Raw genomic sequence first — 19,856 nt, forward strand, 5'->3', positions numbered from 1 at the left:
AGAGACTCCTGTCCTGAATGTGCTTTGCTTCTTTAACTAAAATGTTTCTTAAAATTTGTTTTCTTTTGGCAAGTGCTTAAAATACAGGATTAATTCTGCCAATTTTGCTCATGCACACATGCACGCACTCACACACGCACACACCTGACCCACAATAAAACTAGCAACCACCATGTGGCTTCCATGCTCAGTAACAGTTTCCCAAAGAAATTTCACAAGGATTTTTATTCTGTACCTAAATACATATTTACAGCACAGCGAATCCCACCTATTGGGAAATAGGCATTAAAAGACACTAGATATATAAATAAACCATGATATATAAAATAAGCCCTATCACATCAGATAAGGCAAGGAGAATTCAGCTGTCCTGGTGGGAGAGTATGCCTGCCCTGTACACCTTCCCATACATAAATTTCCTACCAAAATGTAAACCTACACTGAGAGTGCTGAGTCTAATTCAGAGTTTTTCAATCCAAAAGACATTTTCAATTGACCTCTGCAGACTTTGGATCAGGAGCATTCGGAGAGGGAGGACATTAGCAAAATTAAGTGCTTTACTCAACAAGAACAAAAAAATGCAAGCGCACCAAAGAGGAAACAAAAATGCCTCGCCTTAACAAGCAACCCACTGAGGCTGCACTGATCAAAGGCACACTTATGGAGAAGAGAGCTAATAAGAAATAGGGCATCTACACCTCTCAGGGGCATTGCCACCACTGGATTAATGGTAGTCTCTCTAGCTTTTGGACAGCATCTACTGTTGCCTATATGCACTGCAAAACAAGAAGACCTGGAAAGGTGCAGCCTTGAAACGTTTGTTCCTTCTCTGTTTGAACCATTGCATCACATCTCATTCTCAACAAAAGTGTATGCTAAAACAGACTTCTTTTAACTGTGATCCAGACATTCCTGCAAGGAAAGGCAGGTAGTTCACACATCACTACCCAATCTTCCTCTGCACTAGCCAGTCTTCCTCTGCAATGTGCAGCCACAGGATACAGTTGGGAATGCCTGGCCACGCTCTTAAGTTGCAGTCCTATGCGCATCTACATGGGAGTGAGTCCAATTAAATTTAACAGGACTTAGTTCTGAACAGACATGCACAGGATTGCTCTGTTCGTTCAAAGGCAGCACATTTAAAATCACTGTGTTAAAATATTAGCCTTATCATTTGCTTTCCCTGCTTGTCAGTTTGTTTTAGGCTTTACTGTAATTATTCAAATATTTAAATGAATTCTAAAACTTTCAGCGAAAATATTGCACATGAATGGAATGATGAGCCTGACAGGCTAAAAACTAAACTAAACTAAATAATATGAATAATACGTCCAAGCCTGCTAGAAGCCTGTTCTAATCTAATCTAAAGATTCAAGAATTGAGCATCAAGAGCAGATTTGGCAGATAGAAACCCTACCCAGGAGCAGAACAGTAGCCATTTTTTTTCTTTCAAAGCATATTCTTGTATCAGCAAAATGACATATTTTAATATTTTAAACCTTTCTAAACAGTTATGCATTAAAGGTTTCCAGTCTGTCATAAAAAAGATATACATTTCAAGAGAAAAAAATGTACAACCAAAAAAATAAAATCAAAATAAAGGAAGGCAACTATACAGTATAATTCCACAGTGCTGCCATCACTAAGTAACCTAGGTTGGAAAGTTACAAAGTTTACCTTATATCTATACATAGATATAGATATCTATGTATGTGTGTGTGTGTATATATATATCTATATATCAGATCAACTGCTTTTTTCTTTTTTAATATAAAACTACACTTAGTACAAAAATATGTAAACAGACTGTACAGCCAACAGACAGACAACAACACATTAAAATGGAAAACAAGATAGCTCAAAGCTATAGGAAACAAACTGTAACATGGGCGTAAAGGGACCAAACAAAAAACTAAAATTCCTACACGTGACGCAAAATGTGAATATGGGCAAGATTTGAGAGTGCTCGATAATAGGTCAAATCTCTGATCACAGTTTCAAAATTTGAATTACTACAAAAATAACCAAAATCCTTCCCTTGTTACAGTATCTCACAGACATGAACATCAACTTCTACTATGTAATGTACAGCAGAAATACAAAGGGCATGGCCCCACACTTGGTTCTCATGGGAGAGTTATGTCCTTAAATATTTCCCATTGAAATCAACTGGGCTTCAAAGAGCTTAATGTTGACTGGATCATGCCCTATTTTTTAAACTGAAGTTCAGATATTGTTTAGCATGGTTGCAATTTAAAGCTTAAACCCAACCTTTAAACTTCACTTTTGAGTGTTAGTTTTCAAGGCTTGGAAGCCAAGAATCTCCTGCATATGCTTGAGCAAGTCCATGAGCATACAAACTTGCCTTAACTACTCCTCCAACTGCAGCCCCAGTTACTACTATACTGGTGGCTGTTCTGGAGTCATTGAGGGGAAAAGGAAAATCTCAGAAGTCCTCTGACAGGGCTGAGTTTTATAGTGAATTTTGTGTGAATTAATTTCGTTGGGGAGAAAAGTTTGGGACAATAACAGGTTTCTAAACTGAATGCCTAATTTTACTATTTTTAAGAATTGCAATTTTAATTTATACATTTTAAGTTGGTGCATAACTTAATTTCTTATCTAAACTCATATAGTGTCCCAGGAAGCAGACAGTAAAATATTTGTGGTGGATTTCAGCTGAATTCTCGTGCTAGCTGAATGACCAACTAGTTCACCCAGACTTCCCCTCCTCTCCTCCCCTGTGCTTGAACCCCACACTACTCCCAAATCTGCTCTGGAGTGCTGAGGAAACTTCTGGATGAGATTTAGGGGATGCAAAGGGATTGGAGAGGGGGAGAACATTCTGTTGCACAAGGAAATATCCTTGCGCTTATGGAGCATTCAACTTAGTGCTCTGTGTGTGTTATGTGCCTTCAAGTCGATTATGACTTATGGCGACCTTATGAATTAGTGACCTCCAGTAGCATATGTTGTAAACCACCCTGTTCAGATCTTGTAAGTTCAGGTCTGTGGTTTCCTTTATGGAATCAATCCAGCTCTTGTTTGGTCTTCCTCTTTTTCTACTCCCTTCTGTTTTTCCCAGCATTATTGTCTTTTCTAGTGAATCATGTCTTCTCATGATGCGTCCAAGGTATGATAACCTCAGTTTCATCATTTTAGATACTAGTGATAGTTCTGGTTTAAGTTGTCCTAACACCCAATTATTTGTCTTTTTCGCAGTCCATGGTAAGCTCTCCTCCAACACCACATTTCAAATGAGTTGATTTTTCTCTTATCCACTTTTTTCACTGTCCAACTTTACATCCATACATAGAGATTGCTATTTTTGTCTTCTAGATTATTTGAGGCAACACTAAAAGGCCCCAAACAAAAAGGGCTAAACTCTCTTGCACTCTAGTTATTTTGAAGATAACTTGGAGGCACATCCATTCCTTTCCTATTGCAAGAGGCCTCCCCATGTGGCATCTAACCTTCAAACAATGCTTACTCTTTGTCACCCTCTACAAACGCATTCAGAGCCAACAGGAAACTTATGGAAAGTGGTTTCAGATTGTGCTCCATGGAGAAACAAAGTTTTTCAGCATTTTATTGGGGTTTCCTCAATAGAAGACCATTAGTGGTGGACAAGCTTTCTCAAAAGACATCTTGGGCACTCCTGCCCACCTTCCCTACTACTGCAGCTGTTGGGCACATTCTAGATTACCATTTCAGTCCAAGAAGGGTTAACAGCCCAAGAACTGTGAGGGTAGACATGGTCAGCGCATAACATAAACTTTGTGCACCACTAGAATATGCCTCAGAGTCCATGGGCAGGCAGAACAAGGTTTTAGAAGATCCTTGGCAGAATATTCAATGCAGCAAGTGTTTGCTGAAGTACAGAATTCACTGCTTTGGGAATATTGCTAATTTGTACTGCCAAGACCCAATACAAAAACTGAATGAAAATGAGTGAAGTAACAAAACATATTTTTGTATTTCTACATAGTCACTTTACTGTACTCAAAGTGTTATACACGTCTCTTCAGAACTATGTCCCACTGAATTCAATGGGTTTTATTCCCAAGTAAATGTGTATCTTTTGCAGCCTAAATCATTTTAAGTAGCCTAAAGTGAGGTTCGTGTTAATCTGAAGGTTTTCATTCAGGTCGAATTTAGTTAATTGTTCAAGAGTTTTACTGAAATTAGGCTTTAAAGGCCAAAATAAGCTGAACCATCCAATCAAAATCAATAGATGCATTTGTACTTCTTTCAATTACGTTTTACTGTCACAAGAAAAAATGGCTCATTTAGAAAACTGACTGATCTTCCAGATGATGATGATTTTAAAAAGAGTTTTCAAACAGTTTTTCCTATGACGTTAATACAAAGTAATTAACTAAACTTTAAAAAAAAAAGTTTTTACCTCTTGAAAACTCTTAGAGAACTTCAAATTTCAAGCTGAATATAGTATCCATAACAAAAATAATATTAAATAATCAAATTTTGAAATAATTTTGCTGATCTCAGATTTATTATTTAAATTCACTTTTTTTCACCAATTCATTTCACCCTTATTCTGACCATACTGAAGATTTCACTTTATATGCTGCCGAGCTTCAAAGCAGCTACGCTTCAAACCACTAGTAGTGACCTTTCACCCACAGTATTCCAAAATGTTTTTAAGGACTGCAGCCTTATTAAAACATAGAATACAAATTTACCACCTTGAGTTCTTTGACCATTGTTCTTGCAATAATACTTCATACTGTTCTAATCAATATACTATAGTATTTTTATACTGAATATAATTTACTCCAAACTCTCGTTGTATAAAACATACCTATAAATACTTGTTGGGAGATAATTTGTGTGTGTGTATATGAAACATGCAAAATGAAAGAGAAATCTTTGAAAATGTAACAGAAATTGTAGCATATATAACTTCTTGGAGATGTAGAAAATGCATACATAAAGTTTCAGAAATCGAGCATACATTATCAGATATTAATCATCTAGGCATTTTATGAAGCTCAGCCAAACATCTACCGTAATTTATATGGTACTTACAAAATGCCTCCCACATAATTTGTAGGTTTGATAATGAATTCCAGGAGAATTAAGATATTTGTGGAGATCCCTTCCCCTGCCCCACCAGACTTGTGGTTACCTACCACTGTGCAGACGGACAATATACTGACTTGTTTATGTGGAGGAGGTGTGAAGGTACCTGCATTTTATATGGCTGGGATTTATATGTTCAATCTAACCCTTTCCACATTCAAAGAGGGGAAATTATGCTGGTATTGGCATAGAGCCAAAAAGAACGGACTGGGCGGTTGTAAGGACATGTTTAGTGCAGAGGTAGGATTCTTGCACCCAGCTCTCTCCAGAACATAGTATTGCTTTTTCTGACAGATCTTACATGAAATAAAAGTTTTCTCATATTACTAAGCCAGGGAGACCAATATCAGAAATACTGCTTTTTCTTCAGCAAATAATTTTGCTTATTAAAAACTAGTTAGTACATAAAGCAATACCTCTGCACAGAAGTTATCTTTCCAAGCATAATTTTCATTCCTCTCTTATGTTGGCAATCAGCAGGAATGCCACTTTTCCACCTGCCTCATATAATCCAGCTTGATAGATGAATTCCTGTGAATGTACTGTATGTCCAAACACAGGATCCCAGATTCTGCCTTTCTACAACCCTCCGAGGATACTGACTTGGATATGTACTTTTGCATTGGAAACAAAAAGCACTGGTGTTTTCATGTTGGAGCCAGGCCTCTCAAAGGCTTGTTTTGTGATTGGGCTATACAAGCTTTTTGCTCTCAAGAGTTCCTCCAGGAGCTGTACAGGTATATACAATACCATGCAATGGGACAGTGTGGCTGATTCATTGTAGACACGTGTTTACTTTAAATAGTCATGTTTGTGAACAGCTTTTTGATAGCTCCCTTCAGCCATGGAAGCTTTTCAGTAATATCAGTTAGGGGAGGGGGAGATTAGCCATTCAGAAAGAGACCAGCATGATGGAGAGCAAGACGAAAGAGACTATAATTGCTGTACCATAATTGTAAACTACAGTGACAAAAGGATAAAACCATTCAGTTGAAAAAGAAAGGGAGCTGGAATCCAAAGAGGCACATGCATATGTTCCATATGTGTACCATTGTTGCTGCTTTTTCTGAGCTACTTTTTTAGAACTCTGCCAGCCAAGGTAAAAAAGCAGGTTGTCATTGAGGCAAAAGAGCTATTCAAAAGTGAAACAGAAGGAATAGTGACACAGCAGTTTGGGTGTATGTGGATCTGTTGTAAAGGTAGCTCAGAAAAACAGTTGAAATATACATTAAACACAGAGAATATGTTTACACAACCACAATCTCAAAACAGTAACCTCTTAATTAACTTTAATCTCTCATTTAAAGCATGATTAAAAGAGCAATCAGAAGTCGACATGAGCTGTCAGTCAATTAAAGACCCATTAGATAATTCAGGGCTCTTGACATAGTTCGTTTTCATCCTGAAATAAGTGATCAAGTAAACAATAAGAGGTCATCTATACAAATGTGAGCAGAACTAATAATTTTGCCCCAAGGTTTCCTGCCAGGAAATTCTTACATTATATCAATATTTCTACTTGTATTTTAGACAAGTGTATTAATTAAACTTTTAGTAGCTTCTCCACAGTAATTGCAGAATAATCTGGCTTCAATGTACTTTCTCATTGAAACATAGATTGTACTAGCCAGACATGTTTCCTGAAGGAAATTTTAATTCAGTGTCCCTCAGTTCCTTTCTACTACTGCTAAAGACATGGAAAGGTAAGCAAAGCAACATGATCAACTAGATAGCATAGCCAAGTCCTCCAGCTGCAGTGATTTACACGATGAGTACATAGACTAACTCAGTCACCTCTTTTGATTCTAGTCAGAAGACTCTAACGCATGTCTAAAAACATGTTTCTAAGACTTGAACCTACTTCCACTTGTAATCACTATCTTGTAATCACCATAAGGAGCAGTTTGGGTTTGAGCCAATGCTATTGTGGACCTATAAGGCAAACTTACAGGATAGTTGCCTATCCTTCTCATCTTGCATTGAGAGAGGATAAAAATATTCTTCCATTCTCCAGATACGTTTTAGAGCTGAATCTATTCTGAGCGGGATGACAAATATATGTTAAAACAAAATAGACAAGGTTCAAAGATTGTTTCTTAAATCTTGAGCAAACTATCAACTGCTTTTACCATCTCTTTGTTTTACAGCATGATGTGCAACGTCTCAACCCAAAGGTTGGGAAACCAACTAAGAATGTTGAAAAAATGTGAGGTAGCTGCTGATTTAAAATAACAAACCATTATCGCTAAGGAAAAAAACCCTAATAAAAATAAAAGTTCAGAATCTAGCTCACCTAAATGTATATAGTCAACAGAGGGCTTGTTTACACAACCACAACCTCAGGATCCATCACCTCTTTATTCACATTAATCTCTCATTTGCTAATATGATAAAGGGATTAACCAGAAGCTGAAGTGAGTTGCCCATCAAGAAAGATAGGGTTCTTAACTTAGTCCTGTTTTATCTTAGGATAAATTATCATGTAAACAATATGAGGTCATTATCTCTGGTATGCAAATATAAGCAGAATTCACTGTGAACTCCAACTATAAAGTAAAATGAGAATGACCCATAATTGGAAACATGATGTGTGTGAGAGAAAAGAGAGGGAGAAAGAAGAGAAGAGAGACAAAAGGCTGCTTCACACACAATCATTTTCCTATGTGATGTTGGAAAATCATTTATCCCCACATACGGTGTCATGAATGAAACAAGGCTCTTTTTGCAATGTGAACAGGTATCTGGAAGCGGCTTCATGCCATGGGTTTCAAATGGGTACTTGTGGTAAAACAGGTAGTTGTGAAATTTTCGCACAACATGTACATGCCCCCCCTCCCAAATGAGAAAATATCGTGTGTGAAGCTTCTAACATACTCTGGAAATTCTTGCACTAGTACTGCTGATTCAGGACAACAACCTTGAATCATCAACCACAGTAACGGTTGGTGGGGCTGCTCACCTGATTTCCTGTTACTGCAGTTGCTGCAACATACTGGGAGGAGCAAGGCAGTGGTGAGGTTGCCGTGGTGCAAACATGCCGACAGAGCCAATCCGATGCTCTTGGTGGTGTGTTTGCACCACAATGACCTTGCTACCACCTCATCCCTCCCCTTCCCGGTATGCCATAGAGACAGCAGTGACAGGAGGTCAGATAAGCAGCAACTGCTACTGTATTCAGAATAAGCAAGCCTTAAGAGTGTAGGAGCATAAGACTAACCTCTAGCACTCACTCTCCTAACTGTAAGGCTCATTTTAGATGGCTGATGAGCAGTCAATATTGCAGAAAATAAAATGAAAAAGAGAAGTATTTCAATACTAAAATGCATTTCTGATTAGTATGTCCAAGATTCTAAAACAGCAGAATCTGTACATAAAATTTGATATTTGTGCTTCTAAAACTGCATCCCTAAGCACACTTACTAGGAAGCAAACTCCTGCTGAACTCAGTGGAGCTTACATCTGAGTAAATATGTACAGAACTCAGCTAGATTTGAAAATGTATTTCTTTGTACATAGGGGCCAACTAATTAAGGCTAAGTGCCTGTATGAAGCTGGGAAATTTATGATATAAGAGCATACCAGTGATTCTCTTGTCCTTTGTTTTAAAAAGTGCATGTTAGGATAAGTAAAGTAAGATTATAGGACTTCAAGTGTCCTGCAGGATGTCTTGTCATATATGTAAAATCAAGCATCTATTTTATGTTTCAGTATTACACCTAAACATTTCATTTCTATTCAAGAAAATCAACACATAACCCCTGGAAAATAGTTCACTGCAGGAAGTAACGTATGAGTGAATATTTGCTCATGCTCCTAAATCTATAGAATAGGATTTAGCTTAATACTAAACCTCCCCACCCCCATGCTGGACAATTTTGCAAAATAATATTCCACTCCACTCCCAATCCTGAACCCTAAAATTTATCTACATATTTGAAAGGGCTTTCCTCTGAAATGTATTTACCTGAAATAGTTAATCTAACAAAAGCTGACAATTTGCTAAGATGTTAGAGCACCTAGTGGAGTTCAGCAGTACCTAGTGTATTACAAAATGTACAGAGGAAAAAACTGTGACAGAAATGGACTGCCTTTCAATTCCCAATGAAACAGTTAACACCAGTTTTCAGAGCAAAAGCAACAACAGAACTATTCTGGTCCCTTCCTTTCCTTCCTTCCTCCCACCTCACCACTGGTGCCAAGTGAGACTGGGTCCACAAAATAAGGTTAACAACAAAAATAAAATTAATTAAAAAGAGCAACAAAAATGACGGCAACAACAATGACAAAAGGTGTGTCAACGTCTGAGGAAAAGTGGAATTGTAAGTGCAGTATTTCTTCATGTGCAGTATTTGTGAATCCCCATTCCCCCCACTTCAGAGTCCCCTTTGGAAGAGAAGGCCTAGTGGAACGTGTGCTCTCCTCGAACAATGTGTGAGGAGAACTCATAGCGGTCCTGGCTCCGGTAGCCACAAATGTTGCATTCTAATGGGTCCCGGTAGCCATGACACCCCATGTGGATGGTGTACATGACATGATCTAGGAAAAGAACTCGACAGTGCTCACACTTAAAGGCCCTTATCTGCTCTCCTTCTCCATTGAAAACCTTGTAGATATCCTTTAAAGAGCCCTTAGATGCTTTAGTGACATCCAAAGCCTTGGAGTCCTCCTTCATGTAAGCTGGGCTTTGCTTCCTTTTGGAATTTAAGGCAGGGTTTCCTTGGTAGGACTGGTGGTCTTCGTGGCTGCTTTCAGAGTCAGAGGAATCCAGACAACTATTGCTGGGAGAAGCCTCTCTTTCCTGGGGTTGACTCTTTGGTCTGATGAGGGAGATAGGGCCGTCCATGTTGTTTTCATTGCTGTCAGTAGTTTCTCTGCTCATTGGCCTTTCTATCCTGTTAGGGTTGTAGACCTGAGCATAAGCTGAACTTATGACGGGTGCCACATCAGCAATTGTAGTTGGCGTGTGCTGCATCAATGGGTGAAGTGCCTCTGCTCCGAGGTAAGAGATTGCATTGTTGATCGCTTGGTCCATCATGTGAGTCTGCATCAGCTCGGCATCTCTCTCATATGGTAAGTTCGTGTCAAAATGAATATCGGGATAACCATATCTTATAAGCTTCTCACCTACATGAGAACAGCAATGAGGGAGAAAATAAATTACTGGACATGAAAATACAAAGCTGCTTTGCATATCTATTTTGTAAAAAGTGGCCTACATTTTTGTCACTTGCAGCTTAATCCTGTGCACGTTTACTCAGAAGGAAATGTTCAGTGGGGTTTACTCCCAGGTGCACATGACTGCAGGCTCAGGGAAGACTCAGAACAATTTACTAAATTAGCAACAGTGAAATTTCGGAATGTCAATAGTAACAGGGGGAAAAATCATTTTATGAATTTTCAGTTTAACTTAACACTGTAGCCCTAGTAGGGGGAAGAAGCAACATGGGTACGATGGAGTCATGTGGCTGTGTTTTTAGCCCCACTCCCAAGGTCATGCTACTCTCTCATTTTCTCTCATGATGAGAATGAAATTTTGTTGTGGGGAGCCTTTTGTATCTATGGGGGCTCCATGCATGATTAAGAGCCCTGAACTTCTAGGGGTTATCAGTTGTGTGGGAAGGCTCCATGGATCTCCAGAGTGGAAGTCCGCTCTCCTCATAGACATTGATGACAGAGCTGCATAACTCAGGAGGGAGACTAAATGCTTAGTCCTGTTGTCCCCGTGTTGCTTCTTTCCCTTGCTAACATCTGAAACGGGCTTCTGTGATTCAGAGTTGAAACTTCTATCCATATAGCAATACAATGGTTCCACAAAGAGGCTAAAGAACTTCAGTATAACTTGTACACAGGTTGAAGGGATCAGTGTGAGCTAATTCTCACTTTTCAGTTATGCATGCCTCTTGCCAAATTGGAAGGAAACAAAGATGTAAAAATTCACCATGTATATTTTTACAATACTTTTAAATAGTGATTGAGAATGCTGAACCTCTGGCAACGATGAGGGCAGATTTGCCCCCCTTTGGCTGGGATGAGGAACACATGGATGGCAACGCAGGCATCCCAATGCAGGGGACATCTGGCAGGGGACAACAGGGTCAAGGATTGGAGGCCTGCAAGACCTAGCACCAGAAAGGCCAGTGTGAAGCTGTAATGTTTTTAAATTTTTTCAAGCAACAATACATACCACTCTTAATTATTTTAAGACAAGAAAGAGCAAGGGACAAGCCCCTGCTCCCCCTTCAAAAATATGAAACTAATATGGATTATGGATGAAAGTGAATCCCTGAAAGCCCTGGAATTATTTGTCTGCAGTCCACTCTGGAGGGGCTCTTATGTCTGCACATTTTTTTCCACTTTGACCAAAAGGTATAGCCATTCTTAGATTCCCCATTATAGTGAATGTGGAACACAGAGCTTTGCTTTATATAGACTTGCTCAGAACCTGAAACAGATCAAAGTGGAGAGAGCACAGAGCAATGCAGAAACATATCAGAATTAAAACACACACATCAATACTGATACAAGGCGAATCTGGGGACCCGTACCAAATACTGTCTTGTGTCTTCATTCCAGTGGGGAGGGAGGAAGGATTTCAACACTACTTTCAAATACCACAGGGGACATGGCAAATTTTTACATATGCACACTCTTCAGACTTGTCAAGGGACACATTAATTTTTCCAGTTTGGAATCCATGCTAGACTACAAGGTGTACAGTGAAAATAAGCTTTCAGGCACTGAAGCAACTTAAAACCAAGACAAATGAGGCCCTGAAATATAACTCCTTCATCTCAGAATAAATTATCATATGAAAACAACATGCCTATTATATATGCAAAGGTGTCAGAGTTTATTGAAACCACTTGGTTCTTTCAGAAACATCAGAGCAAGAAATGTGTGGTTTATACATTGCCTTGTTCCCCCCCTTGCCCATGTAAATTAAGATTGTTGATTCATGATAATGACCCTGGATTATCAGCTTCTAAAACAAGACTGCAACCTGGAAGACCAGGGTTCAAATCCCCATTCAGCCGTGAAGCTCACTAGGTGACCTTGGGCCAGTCACTGTCACTCAGTCTAACCTACCTCACAGGGTTGTTGTGAGGATACAGTCAGGAGGAGGGAAGGACCATGTTTGTACGCCACCCTGCACTGGGAAGGTGGGATATACATGTAATAAATAACTAAATAACTACATTACATCTCAGATCATAACATGACCAAGATTCTATGTGCCAAAGTGGCCTGGATATCTGATCCATGAAAAAGCTAAAGCTAGCATGATTTAAAAGCTATACATTAATAAATTAATAACAGTAAATCATACAGCTCATGCAAAATTACAAAATTCTAGTCAAAAATAAGTTTAAAAATAGAACTATTATATGCATAAATGATAAACTTTTTTTAAAAAAATGCCCAAGCAAATTCATAAATCTGAATAGCATTATTCTTTGCAGGTTTTCAAAACCTGAAATGTTGCCTAGCTGAGGAATTTTCACTATAGTGAAAACTGTATACTTTCATATTCTTTACTGCCATAATAACTGGTTCATTAGATAAAGTGACTAGCAACTGAAATCCAATTAGCCACATCATATTATGCCTTCTGGAAAACACTGTCCCTCTCCTCATCCCTCCTCTTCCAAGATGAAGTTACCCATACATTCATAGTGGCTCCCTTCAACAAAAGGAACATTCATAAATGTCTTTGGTCAGAAAAAGGCTGGCATAGAGGAGCTGCAAAAATGCTATCACAGAAGAGTTAAGAAAATTAGCTGTTACTAGCTTTCATTGTATAGTTTTAATTTTCCATCTACATCTAAATGAACAACCCCCTTCTACAATGAAAAAGGTATAAATATAGTATTTATCTGCTGATAAAACTGTGACTAATTTTAATTAATTTTAATCTGACAAACTTTACACATACACAGTTTTTATTGTTATGAAGGTTTTAGGGCTAACTTGTATTATGAAGATGGGTGAACAGACATTTGCTTCACCCAGATTTCAGTGAACTGTATACTGAACACCAAGTCTTTGTCTCTTTCACCTTTTCCTTGCATTGGGAGCAAGACACTCCTTTCTTCTGAAAGTTGAACTGTAACATTGAGATTGCTCACCTCACAATACTATCTGTAGGTTTCACCTGAGAGTGAAAGGTCAACAGGGGTGTCACTAGGGGGGTGCGGCAGGTGCGGGCCACACCAGGTGACACCGCCAGACGGGGGTGACACCCACAGCCACCCCCCCGGCACCACCTAGGCACCATCGAGAGCCTTCGTGTGGCGCGCTGACTGCCTTCCTCGTCTGTTAGGAGGTGGAAGCGGCGGCAGACAACAAGGCGGCGGCATGCTCCCGGGCCCTGTTGTTGGGCCGCGCGCGCACGCGATCGCTCGGAGTCAGAGAGAAGGTGTTGCGGGCCGCACCGGGTGACACCAACCCTAGTGACGCCACTGAAGGTCAACCTACAGACTAGAAGGACGCAGGCTTCTAGCCATCTCTATACCAGGGCATGACACTTTTCTCTGACATTCCAAGCCCCCTATATCATTTGCTAGCCAGTTTAGCCCAGTGCTCATTGTGCTGGAGTTGTGGTTGGCTGGCTAACTAATTTGAAATTAATTTTCACCTAAGCCATATACACCCAGCAGATGAGAGCAAGAAAGGTAACTATTTCTCATTGTCCCATCTGTTAAAACGAAATAATATAACTTTACAAAGGTTCTCAGGATTAAAAAATTAACGGATATATGAGAATATAAATGTAACTGCATCAGAAGAGCAGAAGGTTTCTGAAACATACTTGGGCCGTCTCATAATTACCATTATGCCATTTGGGAATTTTCAACTTTTGTTTTTTGAAGAACTGTACAGGTTAACACAGGATAGATTATTTATCACAAACAGATTCATCTACTCAACTGAATGAGAGACAACTTTCAACTTGAGTAATTTCCCCACAGTGTTATTGAGTGATGAACAATTCTTGGCCTCAATTCCTCATCTGTAAAATAGCCACAATGCTGACATACATTTCATAGTTACTGTGAGAATAAGGTGAAGTTGTTATGCATAGTGAACCTCAGAGTGAGTGCTTATGTTACCTTGGTGGTGTGGGAACTCCAGTACTGCTAATCCTTTGTTTGCCACCAGAGCAACATGCAAAGGCCAGGCTCATGCAATCATCATCATCATCATCATTATCATTATTATTATTCAATCTGTATGCCACTTTTCCACACAAATGTGCTCAAAGTGGCTCACAACACAAAAGAATAAATGCAAGAATGTCATATTGTCGCACCTTCCCACCTAGCTTTAATACTAGGAAAACTGTGTTTGTGTTGATGTGAGGAAAAGAAATCACATTATGGATTCTGCCCTGGCGGCACTGGAAGGAATAGGGTTGTTGTGGCTCTCATGCTGAGATAACATAAGAATCCAATGGCAGGGGAAGACAAAAATGGAACAAAAATACAAGACCATCATGTGGCTCAATCAACACAATTCATTTTTAAAGGTAAATGAAAGGGATACACGTGAAATTCACCTAACAGCCTGCTCCAGCTGGACTTCCTTTCCCCCCGGCCCACAACGGAACAGTCCAATGGGAATTATTAGAGATGTGAGGGCCCAGGAAAAAAACCTGGAAAAAATGGGAGGGGGAGTTTTCCATTTTTTTCTGGGTAGTTTTCAGGGAAAAACGGAATGAGAGGGAGACAGTCTCCTTCCAATTTTTCTGTTTCCCCCCCCTGGGCCTTCACATCTCTAGGAAGGATCCCAGGAGAGGGGCACAGGCAAATACTACTCTAGAGTCTGCACCTTCTGGAGTTTACCCTTCAGCCTGTGCCACAGGGCCATCTATCATCAACTGTCTGGTGGGAAGGATTCTAGGACAGAGAGAATGGGATGCAGGTAACAGTGGCATCACTAGGGTTGGTGTCACCCGGTGCGGCCCGCAGCGCCTTCTCCCTGAGACTGTGAGTGATCATGTGTGTGCAGCGCACGCGCAGCCAAACAGCAGGGCCCGGGAGTGCATTGCCGCCTCACTGCCGCCGCTTCCACCTTCTAACAGCTGAGGAAGGCAGCCGGCGCGGCACGCGAAGGCTCTCGGTGCCTAGGCGGTGCCTGGGGGGGCGGCTCTGGGTGTCACCCCCATTTGGTGGTGTCACCCGGTGCGGCCTGCACCTGCTGCACCGCCCTAGTGATGCCCCTGGCAGGTAAAGATGACTTCAAGGCTTGCTCTAGCTCAACTTTCCCTTCGCCCACAGGGCCATGTACTACCAATTGTCCTGCGGGAAGGATCCTGATGAATTGTTATATTTCAAAATGTATGCCACCTTGAAGTAATTTATATCCTGAAAAGTGGGACATGAATAATAATAAAAATGACTTTGGAAAATTTTGTGGAATGAGGAAAATTGTATTTTCACTCTCATACCAAAAATCACCCTTTCAGCAAAGTTGAACTTTTTGTCAAAAACATCCCTTTTGAACTCACTGGGGATTGCCAAGCTGTTTCAGCTAAGGCCGCTTAGCTTCCCAGGTTTGTCCTTTTAAGCCCCCCCTACTGTAATTAAGAAAATACCCCAATTACTGGGGGTTCAGCTCCTCAATGCTAGAAACAGCAGTAAGTGGAGACATTGACTAAACATATGCATAGCAGGTAAGTAGAAGGTAAAGAAGCAAGGGCCAGTGTTGATCTGAACTCAGCTAAACATGGCAGCCTCACCTCTAAAAGAGGGAAATGCATCCCATTATTTTCTATAATTATGATGATGATAATAAATGGTGAGCATATCAATCCTTAAAACAAACAAGTAGAATAAAATGGTTGTAAGCCATAGACAGCTTCCTGAGGGGTGAGGTGGCTTTGGAGAGGTTCCCAGAGGAGGCCTAGTGTTTGGCAGGCCACATTACAGATGTTCTTCAAAAAGTCTATGCAGACTTTTGCAACTGCTCCTGAAACAGCAGCAGTCTAATGACCAGAGGTGCTACTCCAATTCCCCACATATTCTCCCTGACTTTGGTGGTGGTGATGGGGTTCAAAGTATATTGAAACAAAGTATATTTAATATAAGGTTCTTGTATTAATTCACAAGACCCTTAACAACTTGGGTCCAGTACACCTTAAGGATTCTCACTTGATTCCTTATATCCCTGCCTGATCACTGAGGTCTCGGGAGAATCACTGAGTGCCCCCCCCATGGCTCAGACACACAGCTAGTATCTACCAGGGGCCATACATTCAGTAATGTGGTCATAATTCTATGGAACTCCCTCCTGGCTAAGATCAGGCAGCCTCCTCCCTGTTGAACTTTGGCCCCCTGGTGAAGACTTTTTTATTTCAGCTGGTATTTTAAGGAAGTTTTCTGATTTTATGGTTAATTTTAAATAATTTTATATTTATTGTATCTTTTTAACCTTATTGTATACTGTTTAGAAACTACGGGGCTGAAATAAATAAAAATAAAAGGTATTTTACACAACTGTCCTTGTCTCCTCTAAAACTACAAATCTAGACAACTGTAGTTGTGAACTTCTTGTGAGGAAACTTTTGTGCCTCTAACTGTCCAGTGCATGCAATTACGCTTCATGCAATTACTTAAGTTGTGATTGACCCAGCAGTTATTTGGACTGCCACTTAACTATTTCCCTCAAGAGCTTAAAAGACTCAGAGCACATTTCCCCCCATAAAATTCATATATATATGCTTATTTATACATATAGATGCGATTTTAGATCTCTGAACAAAGTAAGATGGTGGGTGGCTACGCCCTGTAAGCAAAGTTAAAAAAAATAATTTTAAAAGGGTGGAGCAGGGAAAAAGAGATCCAGGTCTCAGTAGGAAAGTCCTGGGGCTTGGGGCCCCTGAGCTACCCTCGAACAGTCCCCCTGGTCCTTTAGTAGGTTTTCAGTCTATCCATTTGGGTTTCTTACCTATTCCCTAACATCTTAAATCCTTTCATATGGCAATATACAAAGGCCAGTCAGGTTAGTCATCTACAGGAGCATCCAACGTGATGGGCCAGCATGGCCTCCTGACAGTGATGTTACTCTGCTTACTGGCAAGGCAGGGCAGTGGCAAGGTTGGGTCTGCAGAGCCCTCACCTCACTGCCCTGCCCCCACACCATCGTGGTAAGCAGCAGTGACACCACTGTTGGGGTGCCATTCCTGGTAATCTATTTTGCCCCTTTTCCTTGTACTCACAGATTCTTCCCTCACCTAACCCTTCCAGGTCTTTTTAGCAACAGAAGCAAAATTAGCAAAACACAAAGGATTGACTACCCCATCTGATACCAATGTTAGCTCTGGAAAAATATGAGAAAATGTCATCTACACTTAGCAGAGGCCAAATGTAGTTCAAGTATTACTAAGGAAACAGTACTCTTAACAGTGTATATCAAAACTATGTTTTAGCACGTAAAAACAGACAGAGAAAAACTGTTAAATGACTATGGGTTTTTTAAATTTATTTTTAAGAAACTGCTATCGCAAAGTGAGTAAATGTCCTCTTTTATCTGTGGAACTCTTAAACAATCCAGTATACACTTTTGCCCCCAGATTTTTAAGCTTGTCTGCAATTATTAAGAATAAAATGTTTATATAATAATAATCATCACCATCATCATCATCATCATCACATCTTCAGTATTCAGCAGTTTCTGGGTTCTGTTCTGGAGGTCATACTGTATGACCCTTGTGCCATGGCCATGCACTTTTCTAAACCTCAGTTCTCCCACCCTCACCCCAGTATGTCTCATTCTATATGCGCCAATCCTACATTTGAACATTTAAGAGTTTAGGATGTAACATGTCCCCTCTTTTTGCTACAAACAACAAAATTGCTCATCTGAAGCTTACCCACAAACTTCTGTGGGGTGGAGCTTTTACGCTTTCCCATGTTGCTCGTCAGCTTCTCTATAACAGCAGGTCTTTCAAAAGGCACCAGAGTAACATTGTTGTCCATCCCAGGATCTTGTTCCTTACCATCTTCCATAGTAGGTACTACATAAAACCAAAAAGCCAAATCAGATAGATCTACCTACACTTCCAGGAGAAATGTAATAAATAAATAAAAGTGGTCAACATTTTTGAGGTTTACAAGCTATGATTAGTCAATGAGTGCCCATAAAAGCACTAGAAAGTTGTGGGAGTCACTTAATAGTGTTCTCTACCTTGGTCTATAGTTAACTCTATGGGCAGGGGCATTAGCTCTTTGTAACCGATGGACGTTGTGGAGCATGAAGAAACAACTCCACTGTATCTCATGACAAGGAATGGGGACAGGAAGATATTTGGGAATGGTGAACTAGAATGAAATCTATGAAAATATGAACTGGCTTCACAAGCCACTACATCAGGGGCAGCCAATGTGGCGTGCCCTCCATATGTTGTTGAACTTGGACCACCATCAGCCCAGTCAGCTTGTGGTGGTCAGGGATATGGGCATTGTATTCCAACAACATCTGGAGGGTACCACGCTAGCTACCCCTGCACTACACAAAGAAAACATCTGCATGTTTTCCAGAAAATAATATCCAGTTTATTAATTCTGCTCATGACTCAAACTAAGAGATGGTGCTTTAAGGTTAAGTAGTGTACATACTAATCACACACAATGGAAATAATGTTCTAAAAATACTCCTATCTTTATTATCAGAAACAAAGCCAATAAAAAGATGTTTCTGTTTTCTATTGCTTGTTTCTAAAATGGTTTTACCTTTCTGACCATACAATATAGCCTCAAAATCCTATGATTCCTCTCCCCAATGAGTAGGACTGACAACCCTGGAATGCCTGAGTACTGAACGGTCTGGAAAGGTGGAAGATATAAAGCCTAGATCAGCCTTTCCCAACCAGTGTGCCTCCAGATGTTGTTGGGCTACAACTCCCATAAGCCTCAGCCAGCACTGCCAATGGTCAGGAAAGATGGGAATTGTGGCCCAACAACATCTGGAGGCACACTGGTTGGGAAAGGCTGGCCTAGATGAAGCAATCTAAACAAAGGCATGGTGGAAGAGGGACTTGATGCAGAAGGAGAGGGAGAGCGACTGAAGGTATGTAACTTTCTTTTCCCACAGAAGAAGGGGGGAAATCCATATCTATAGCCCTGTTCTCACAACATATCCAGGGTGAGTGAATGGATGAAGGAGCTAGATCACAATGGCTGTCTCTACCCCTCCCCATCTATGTGCATTGTGTCAAATGCCTACATGGAACCTACGTGTGTTCAACTGTATGTATGTAGGGCTCTCTCTCATCTGCATTTGGAAATCTTTTTCTGATGCCATCAATGATGGCACCAAAAAAAGATTTCCAAATGCAGGGAGAGAGAGCCCTACATGTGTGCAGTTGTGCATATTAGTTCAGACTGAATGCCAGAAAAGGACTAAGGGCAGTAATGAATGCATACTATTTTGACACTTTCATACTAACTGTTCTATAAAGTTCACACAAAGCATGAAACTAGGAACAAAATGACTATAGGAACCATACTAGAGCCTACAATTGAAAATACAACATTTGTTCATTTGTCTTTTCCCATGAATTTGGCCACTTATTTCCCCAACTAAAGAAAGGCAAAAAACCAGTTCCAATAACACAGTCCCCTTTACCATGGCAATGCTATCCTAGATACATTTTTCTATCAGGAATACAATCCAGAAACATTATTGGGCAATGTTCTTGAACAGGCCCATCATAAAATTCCTCATGGCATTCGAAACAGCCACCTCAAATAATC

General features: G+C 40.2%; 1 protein-coding gene across 9 annotated transcripts in view; it reads right to left on the reverse strand.

Moving 5' to 3' along the window:
• Positions 1-4,930: 4,930 nt before the first annotated feature.
• IKZF2 (IKAROS family zinc finger 2) overlaps positions 4,931-19,856 on the reverse strand; it is a 146,713-nt gene continuing 131,787 nt past the window's right edge. For 7 of the 9 annotated variants that reach the window (XM_061607689.1, XM_061607688.1, XM_061607695.1 and 4 more), the window contains 2 exons: positions 17,975-18,118; positions 4,931-10,227 (listed from right to left, as the gene is read on the reverse strand). In XM_061607689.1, coding sequence (XP_061463673.1) covers positions 9,503-10,227; positions 17,975-18,118 — 869 coding nt within the window. In that variant the 3' untranslated portion in view covers positions 4,931-9,502. The remainder of the gene's footprint in view (positions 10,228-17,974; positions 18,119-19,856) is intronic. The other 2 variants (XM_061607694.1, XM_061607691.1) reach the window with 1 other exon arrangement.

The sequence above is a fragment of the Rhineura floridana genome, chromosome 2, assembly GCF_030035675.1.
Source record: "Rhineura floridana isolate rRhiFlo1 chromosome 2, rRhiFlo1.hap2, whole genome shotgun sequence".
Taxonomy (NCBI): domain Eukaryota; kingdom Metazoa; phylum Chordata; class Lepidosauria; order Squamata; family Rhineuridae; genus Rhineura; species Rhineura floridana.